The sequence below is a fragment of the Nansenia antarctica genome, assembly GCF_963989245.1.
Source record: "Nansenia antarctica genome assembly, chromosome: 16".
In the NCBI taxonomy this organism is placed as follows: Eukaryota; Metazoa; Chordata; class Actinopteri; order Argentiniformes; family Microstomatidae; genus Nansenia; species Nansenia antarctica.
The window spans coordinates 14175969-14185968 of NC_137686.1; the positions used below are offsets into that span (position 1 = coordinate 14175969).

The window sequence follows — 10000 nt, forward strand, 5'->3', positions numbered from 1 at the left end:
GAAAAATCTCACCGGTTTCGAGTGAAAGAAAGCACAAGTCACTGAGGAAAGTAAAAATAGAAAGTCATTTTTCTCTTTTTCGGCGCGGTTTGTTTTAAGTCGCGCACAGGGCTTTACCGTAAGTGTATGTTTCTAGGAGCTTTCATTTCATGGAAATTCTGGAGACCTTTCTGCATGAACAATCGTTCAATATCATTAAGTATGTCTAGTCTATACAGTACGTCGTGTACTTCCTCTCATGGTTGAAAGGGTCCTACAGCAGAGTTAACCTACATATCCCCTGTCATCACCTCCCTCATAATCCTTAATCTTTCATGCCGACGATAAAAGGCTGTTTTCATACTATTCAGCTTGTCCCAACAAGAATCACACGCTTTGTTCTATGGCATGTCTGTGTTTGTGTGTGTGTGTGTGTGTGTGTGTGTGTGTGTGTGTGTGTGTGTGTCGGTGTGTCTTTGTGTGTGTGTGTGTGTGTGTGCGTGTGTGTGTGTGTGTGTGTCGGTGTGTCTTTGTGTGTGTGTGTGTGTGTGTGTGTGTCTTTGTGTGTGTGTGTGTGTGTCGGTGTGTCTTTGTGTGTGTGTGTGTGTGTGTGTGTGTGTCGGTGTGTCTTTGTGTGTGTGTGTGTGTGTGTGTGTGTGAATGCCACATGTTCTGTTTTGCCGCAGTCTATGCATAATAATAAAAATCTCAGCTCTAGATGCTCACCCAAACACACACACACACACACACACACGCACACACGTAGAATGTGTTTATCCATGTCACCGGCGGATGACCGTGAATGGGCTCTGTTTTTGTTTCCAGGGCCACCGACCCCCCTGCCACCCCCCCAACTCACACCCCCCACCCCCCCCTCTCTGCTGCGCTCCGCTCCTCTCCACACGCCGTGTCCTGGAAGTGGCGCAAACACAAACCACACTGGGCATGTTGTGCCTGCACCGCACTGCAAGCTCAGGGGGAGGCAAGGGGGGGAAGAGGGAGGGGGGAGGGTGGGCGGGGGGTGGGGTGGCGGTCAGGGGGCAGAGACAGCGCTCCTTGGGTGGTCTGGCCCCGTCGAATGTTTATGATATAAACCAACCTAATCCAACTGGCTTGTTTAAGGGAATTGGGAATGATTTACAAGTGCCAGGGCTTCAGCCAGGGAGAGGGAACCAGGGGGAGAGAGACGGGAGATCACGGACAGGGGCTTCACGTCTGTCTGTCGGTCTGTCTGTCTGTCTGTCGGTCGGTGTGTCTGTTTTCTGTTGGTCTGTCTTGTGTGTCTGTCGTTTGGTCGGTTGGTGTGTCTGTCTGTCTGTCGGTCGGTGTGTCTGTCTGTCTGTCGGTAGGTCTGACTGTCTGTCTGTCTGTCTGTCTGTCGGTGGCGGGGCAGGCAGTCTGGTTCAGAGAGGCCTTCTCTCTCTCTATCTCTCTCTGCTGTGCCGTTATTGTGGAGCTAAAGCAGGCCTTGACATAAAAGGGCTTTCATTGCCAAATTGGCTGGGCTTGGATTATGAAAACCCAGAGATCAGTTGACTTTCAGTTGATGATGGGGTCTCTTGCACCTGCGTTTCCATCGTTCGGTAGAAAACAAATTTTCCACAGAAGGGGAAAGAAAATGTCTTTCTTTCTTTCTTCAGAACATACGATTCCGTGTGTGGATTCATTTGACTTCATCTGTCAGAACAGATTCAAGTCAGGAGGTTCCAATACAACTTCTCAGGTTGCAGATCTGCACCAACAATGATCTAACAGTTGAGAATAGATTATGGAATTGATCTGTCATGGGGGTGGTCAATCCAAATCAGTCTTGGACTCAGTCATCATCCTCAGAGGTGTCTGAACAAACGTATCAAAAACACAATCTGGTATGTTCATTTGTTCCGGACGAGGCAGAGAAGCCAGAAACTCTCATGGACTCATTACAGCACGATCCCTCTTACCAAAGTTAATCGTCCCTTTTGAGGGAACTTCCGCAGTTTGTTTTTTGTTCTACTGTTGCCACGTTTTTTTTCAGCCAGCCCTGTGAATGGAGTCATCAGTGACCCCTTACCAACCAGTTGCACCACCACATTTCCCGCCTGGTGTTTTTGGGTCAGTTCAGAAAACGTGGAATGTCACGGTCAAGTTGTAAAAAAAACTAAACAAAAAAACCAGAAAAGGCAAAAGGATAATCTCACCAAGAGCCAGTGGTGAGGTCTGACTTTTATGATCACTGCGGTTTCAGCCAGAAGCCTTTTTTTTATGACAAAACTGATGCCACCTGCACGTAAGAAACACCTTGTAAACAAGAGGGGAGGAAGGCTGATGGGGTGGACCGCAGGGACAGAAAGAAAGAACCACTTGTAGTCGAAAAGCAGATTATCATGTTAGCCAGTTTGGAATAAGGAATAAAAGTCGTTGGTCCGTGACTTTTTATTCGCTCTCTGATGAATAAATGCAGACTTATCCAACGTTTAGACGTCGTCATTCACAGTCGCAGGTTCGAGAGCCAGACCGAGATCTCATAGGAACACTGGGAAAATCCTCAAATCACAGGCGAAGTTTGAAGTGTACAGTGTACTTGGTGGTATGAGTGTTTTAGATGTTATTGTTGTTGATGTGTACATGCAGTAAAAATGCCAACTCCACTCTTATTATCCTGCATGCTGTGAGGTAACATGGAAGGCCAATTTAAAATAATTTCCATTGACAAATTGACAAAATAAAGGTTTATGTGCCATATATCATTTAAAGAAAATGTGTGTTCAGGCTGTGGGTTCTAAAAGTGACAATATCTCAATATTTAAATATTTATTATCTAAATATTTGGTGTCCATTAGGGTTGGTTTATGATCATTAAATGAGATTTCATTGGCAACATATCAGTGGTCCATTTTGTGTACATTACAGAAGATGCCAGTAGGTAAACTTTGCTTAAATCATCAACACATGATACTGTGGGTGGTCTGAAGGCTGTTCTTCACCACAGCAAACATTCCTCTGTCTGAGCAGAGGTACGTCAAAGCGACCAAGGCAGTTTGATGAGTTGTCTCATACGTCACGTCGCTGAACATTTCGTCAACAAAGTCATTATAAGTGGCCTGGAGGTACTGAGGTATTATACACAACAACAAAAACACGGCTAGGCTGGTGGAAAAGATGCAACAGTAAAGGAATGTTCCCATTTCAATGTCTGTTCTCTCCCTGTGAATTTACAAAGTTACAATACATGACATTTATATTTACATTTACAGTTCTGGCATTTAGCAGATGCCTTTATCCAAAGCGACGTACAACAAATATATTTGCCTACATTTGCCATCTATCCATCAGTCATCGAAAGAAAAAGATATCTATGCTAGGACCAGGGGTCGTTGGCAGTCCCAATACTATACATAGTACCCACAATACTAGAAGAAGGATGTTTTTAAATATTATTCATTTGTTTACAGTAGAGAAACTGTAAAGGGGGGTCGTAGGGATGAAGATGTCTTTAGGAGGACAATATAAAGGTAGTATCACCACACAGTCAGTAAATGTGGAGCTCTTAAACAAGAGCTTAAAAAATGTTTCGTAACCATGTCTGTTCTGTAACTTCTGTTCACTCCCTCCCTCCCTCCTTCTCCCTCTCTTCCCCCCTTATTTCCTCAGGGTGAATTGCAACAGCCTGTCCTGTTATTCCACAGTTTCCTCTGCAAGCGGCTAGCTACCACTGAAGCTCATCTCCTGTCCAGAGCAAACAAAGCCAGCCACATTCCCTGAGTTCAATTTGCTGTTACATCGGAGGTCTGCGAATTGGGGTTTGCCTTGAGCTGCGTCTGTCTGGAGGAGGTTGGGTGGCTGGTGAGCTGGACGGTGGGGGCCCGGTGGGGGCCCCTGGCTGCTGGCTGGCTGGAAATTACTGGTGTGAATCCTTAGGAGTACTCTCTCTCCCCCCCCCCCCCCCACCCCCTCTCCCTCCTGTATGTGCAAAAAATACACACACAGTGAAATACTTAATGTCCTCTTCTCCCATAAAAGAGTTCTTGAATGGAACTACAGGTTGCACTTGTCACAGATAAAACATATTAACTTATTTTACCCTTGGCTCTCTTGTTTTTAGTCTTTTTTTCCAAGCACCAGGGGAGCCCCCCCCTACTAAATTTCGTTGTATGGTACCTGTACTGTATTAATGACAATAAAGACCATTCATTCATTCATTCATAGGCTAATTGTCTTCTTTTGAGGTGAAGCCTGTTCATGTTGTTGTTGTTGTTGTTGTTGTTGTTGTTGTTGTTGTTGTTGATGTTGTTGTTGTTGTTGTTGTTGTTGATGTTGTTGTAGTTGTTGTTGAAGTGAATGTGGATGATGATGAAGATGATGGTTGTGGTTGTGGTTACAATTTTCTGGTTGGTTGTGTAAAGCCTAGAGAGACATGGGACGCAGGGCTGGGAGATGGGAACCATAGTTGTTCATACTGTTTCCACACGGTCTGATTTCATCAACGGCACCCAAATGTCATCATACTCGTTAGCTTGCTAGCCCGGTTAAACGAAGTATCTCTCACGTTACCTCCGTCGTTATTACACGTTAGTGAGTACCGGGTACATGTGAGGGTCTTAACGGACTATAATATAATAACTATATCGTTGTCTCGGTGGATAGAGGTTTAGGGCGGGGAGGAGTGTGAGGTAGCTGGCTAGCCTCAGGAGCTAACAGCGTGTTGTTGCTCTGACATCTGGGACTCAACGATCTGCATTGTCAACAGACACTGACCAGACACTGTGACAGTCTGACAGGTAATGATGATGTTCCTCATCTACTTCGAGTCATAACACGACAACGACATATAAGTCTGCCGTTGGGTAATGCTGTTAGGTAAAGTCCACTGACTGAGTCCTTAAATACTGAAATACAACTGTGAACATTTCAAACCTGCAAACTGCGAGTCTGCGACACTTTAAATGAATGTGCAAATAACACTATGTGCAATATGACAACCCTCGGGTACATAAGGTTCAGAGATAGGAAATGTTAGAATAGGTATAGCATAGCATAGCATAGAGTACAGCACAGTGTTTTATTTGTATAGTATAGTATAGTGGATAGTGTACATAGCCTTTATTTATGTAAACCAGCTCTTTTCCCTTCTTGTTTTTAGTTTTTCTTTCCTAGCACCAGGGGAGCCCCCCCTCCTAAATGTCGTTGTTTGGTACCTGTACTATATCAATGACAATAAAGACCATTCATTCATTCATTCATTCATAGTGGTGGACCTTCTGTTCGCCTTAGCTTACGACACTCTAATGGAAATCGGAAGCTGTTTGTTTTTTTTGTCATGAAGAATGAAAGCACGAATATGCTGATTGGCACATGAATAGTGTGTGTCTCTCTCTGTGTGTGTGTGTGTGTGTGTGTGTATGGCACATGTGCTTTTTGCTGCAGTGTTCCAGTACAAATAATACAAATCCCTCCCTCCTCCTCTCCTCCGTCCCTCCCAGGTGTAGAGAGATGGAGCTCCAGGCGGTACTGATGGCCGCGGGCGGCGGGTCCCGTATGATGGACCTCACCTACAACACCCCCAAACCTCTGCTACCTGTCGGGAACAAACCCCTGATCTGGTACCCCCTCAACCTGCTGGAGAGAGTGGGCTTTGAAGGTACAGTAGTAGATGGATGGCTCTACTTTATTGTCCTCAGGAAGGAAAAAAACGAGGTTCCTCCTAGCCCATTGTAACAGAAAGACAAGAAACATAAAGTCACAACACACACACACACACACACACACACACACACACACACACACACACACACACACACACACACACACACACACACACACAGATATACAACATACATAACAACATAGGCCTAACCATATATCACAGTGAGTCATGGCAGTAATTAAAAGGGTTTCTTAGCTTCTCTGAACGTTCACTGATCCAAGCCAGACTATGGTCTCCAGGGCCCAGTTGTTCAAACCTTTTAATCTGGATCAGAATGATCCTGATTCGTTTTTGCTATCCAGGATCAGATCTATCTGGCTGATTTTGAGTTCAGCCAGCTTGATCTGACCCTGGATAGCAAAAAAGAATCATTCTGATGCAGATTAAATGTTTTGAACAACTGGACCCTGGCTGTAAGGAGTTTGTAGTAACACTGTAGTTAATTAGGTCACTATCTCAACAACGTTTTATTATCATGTTGGTAACATAGTAATTAGGCCTACCATGGTTTATGTAGTGCAGCTTTTTGTGTTATTACACAAGCGGAACACAGACTGCTCATTTTAGACATTCAGCAGACGCCTTTATCCAATGCGACTTACAACAAGCACATTTGTCTAAGTAAGAGAACCATCTATACATCACTCATGAGTCATGATAAGAAAAACGAATCTATGGTAGGACCCGGGGCCATTGGCAGTCACAATGCTAGAAGAACAGTCGAGAAACAGTATTGTAATATGTCGTATTACGTAATTAGTCTAGTACACAGACAGCAGGCGCCAACTGAATGAAAAGTGTGTGGAACCCTCTTGCACAGTCCCCACCAAAAAGTTTGCGAAAGGACAACATGAATGCGTACAGCAGACCTATTCATGACCTATTTCTGCTGTTTACGAGTCCCCGCTGTGGCATCAACGCTGCTGGCACCGCTGCTCGGCCTCCCTCTCCCCGCCAGCTCACATTCGCTCCAAGATAACTCAGATTCAGTCATTATTGGGAAATAAACGACAGAGATGGTTATACAGAGGACCGTTTTCTCTCTCATCACACGGTCCGGGGATTATACAGTGAGGACTCCTCTCGGTCTAGTTGTGACTTTCATAGTTACAGCTGTGGTTGTGGGAAGGGGGGAGGCAGAGAGGGGGGAGGGAGGGAGGGAGGGAGGGCGGGAGGGCTGCTCTTGGCCACCTGTGCTTCTCTAAGTGCACTTAGAGGGATTTGCTCTGGAGTAGGGCTCTACTGAGAAGTAGGCCTTGTGGTATACTACTTTTTCTTTTCTATGACTGACGGATAGATGATTCACTCGCTCAGACAAATGTGTTTGTCGTAAGTCGCCTCGGATAAAGGCGTCCGCCGAATGCCAATGACGTAAAATGTAAATGTGATATCATAAAGCCTATATATCATGAAACATATCTGCAACATGTGGGATATACGGCACCAGTAGTAATATCTGGAGGTTTAAGCACTTTCACTGACTATTTCCTGTAAGAGAACAACATCACAGCTGATTGATGAGATGCTTTCTTATGGAAACGTCTTGAAATAAAGCAGGACAGCCCTAGCACCTCTATTTAGAAGTAAGTTGGCTGGAATAGTATTTCTTTTGGCTAAAGGGCCGGTTGTGTTTATGACTGTACGGTTTCGCCGTCAAGTTCAGAAACTAGGAGTTTACAAAGGGAGAGATTTTTTTGCAGAAAGACATAGTAGAGCCTTGTGTTTGCCAATACAATACATAAATTAAATATAGCCCCAGCTACAAGAATACATCAGACCTTGATCACCAGGGCCCAGTTGTTAAAAACTTTTTTATATTGGATCAGAATGATCTTGATTCTTTTCTCTGTTCCAGGATAGCAGATCTATCTGGCTGATTCTGAGTCGTACTGGGGGAAATCAGCCAGCTCGATCTGATCCTGGATAGCAAAAAAGAATCGGGATCATTCTGACCCAGATTAAACCTTTTAAACAACCGCGCCCTGCTGGTTTGTATTATAATGGCTGCGTTCATACATTTGCTCTGGAATCTAATCAGCACTCATGGAATGCCACTTGGTCCAATCAAATTACTCGGGGTCCCTTTATGACGTTGAACCCAGTGGCGCTGCTCTCAGAGTTCGAATTTACGAACGCAGCCAGAATGTGTATACATAGAAGTGGTGCTGTGACCCTGCGGCCTCCTCCCGTGCTAGCGTCCTGTGTGGCGGGGAGGCGGGCAGGACACTGCGGCCCCCACCAGCGAGCCCGGCTCTGCAATTAGCTTTTACAAGGCTAAACACAGCTACAGTAAGCAAACGAGTTTGGAAGAAACATTTATGCAGTCAGGCAGAATTAAGGTATAGGAATGTCCAAACGACTGGCTTGCCTTTGCCAGTGTTTTTCTTGTTTTGTAACGAAATCTCTCTCAGAAAGTGTCTCACTGTTTCCATTGTATATGTGAGATTCCAGCGGTGATATAGACCAGACACTTCTTGTCATGTGGCCCATATATACGTATATATGTATACAGTATATATATATATAAATCCTTCTTTTCTTTTCTTTTTTTAACTAGCCTATATTTGCAGTTTCCATGACGAGTATGTTTACTTTGTTTGCTTGACTCAGACTGAGCGTAGTGTTCCACTCCAAACGTCACACTCTTTAGAATACACTCTTAGGAAGAAAGAAAAAAAAAAAAGGTTCCCACAAGGGTTCTTTGGCTGTCCCTGTAGGAGAACCCTTTGAAGAACTATTCTGGGTTCCATGTACTGTAGAACCCTTCTGGGTAGATCCAAACCTCCGTGGAAAAGGTTCTACACAGAACCCTAAAGGGTTCACCACAGGGACAGCCGTAGCCTATTTGGTAGGAGGTAGCACCTTTTTCCCTTCAGAGTGTAGGAAAATGTCAGCCAGAGTTTCCATTTGAGATTTGTGAGGTTCCAACATTTTGCTGTGCTGCCTGCCTGCTTGACTGAGCTGAGTCAAGTCTCCCAAGCCTCCCTTCCAAGTCTGTGTTTCTCTCCCGAAGAGGTGGTCGCTTGACTGAGCACGATCTAGATTTTATTATATTTATTATCTTTTATTGTCTTCTATTACTGTCGACGTTATTGTCTTCTATTATTGTTGACGTTAAAATGGCTGCTCTCAGATATAATGCTAAACACATCAACTTGTATAAACCTGAACTTGAAACGTTTGTCTTTGTTTCTTTCTTTTAGATAAATATTGTATTATCATTATTATCATTATTATCTTTATTATCTATTGTTGATTTATGTTGATGTTAAAGAGCTGCTCTGCCCTGTCAACAGTGTTGCCAGATTGGGTGTGATTCACTTATTGATCACACTGGGCGGCTTTGAGACTGCGGTTAGGCTGGAAAACAATCCCATCTGGCAACACTGCCTGTCAATAAACGCGTGTTGTGTCTTTCTTTGTTTCTTTCCAGAGGTGATCGTGATCACCACCAAGGAGGTCCAGAAGATGATCAGCACGGACCCCAAGATGAAGCTGGACGTGAAGATGAAGCTGGACGTGGTGTGTATCCAGGAGGACGGAGACATGGGCACGGCCGACGCCCTCCGACATATCCAACAGAAGATCAAGGTGAGCCCTCCTATTGGCTGCCTGACAGATGATGTCACCCAGACTGGTTCAAAGCCAGTCGTTTCCACAAATCTCCCGTAGACGGTTATGCGTGATTTAACGTGAGAGTTTGAGTTATGGACGCAGATTTAAAGTGTAATACGCAATAATTCAATACTACCTTCACCCCCCCGACCACCCACCCCCCCCCCCTTCCCACCACATATCAAACTGGCCTCTTGTCTCTTCCGATGTGATGTAAATAGAGGCAGGTTTAGAATGACATTTCTAATAGGATTTTTCCTCATTTTCTAATTTTCTTCGAAATGTCGCAGTGGGTAAAAATAGAATGATGAATTGCTTTGGCGCGCAGGGCCACGGAGTCAGCCTGGGGCGCTACGCTCGGCTGCTAATGTGAACGGAGGGAAGGAAAGTCATGTCAGGAGGTTCTCACAGAGTGTCAGTGTTGGGTACCTGTGTGTGGGTGTGTTTGGGGGGTGGAAGGGTGGGGGGAGGGGAGTACTGTGTGTGAGTGTTAGGGGGAGGGGGTTAGCGTTAGCGGAGTTCGCAAGTTAGCGGCGAGTGTCCTGCCTGTGTGAGGCGTAAGAGAACGTGGGCAGAGGCCCCATGATGCACCTGGCCCCAGCGTGGGGAGGGTGTGGAGGCCCAGGGAGGGTGTGGAGGCTGAGGAGGGTGGGGAGGTTGCGGAGGCTGGGATCAGGGAGGCTATTGAAGCAGCAGATCCTGTGGGCCGCTGGGCCGTCA

General features: G+C 45.3%; 1 protein-coding gene across 1 annotated transcript in view; it reads left to right on the top strand.

The window, feature by feature from the left end:
* The first annotated feature begins 4472 nt into the window (after nt 1-4472).
* Nucleotides 4473-10000, top strand: part of eif2b3 (eukaryotic translation initiation factor 2B, subunit 3 gamma) — a 53731-nt gene continuing 48203 nt past the window's right edge. The window contains exons 1-3 of the mRNA XM_080546264.1: nt 4473-4739; nt 5442-5599; nt 9099-9256. Of these exons, the coding sequence (XP_080402390.1) occupies nt 5452-5599; nt 9099-9256 (306 nt within the window). The 5' untranslated portion in view covers nt 4473-4739; nt 5442-5451. The remainder of the gene's footprint in view (nt 4740-5441; nt 5600-9098; nt 9257-10000) is intronic.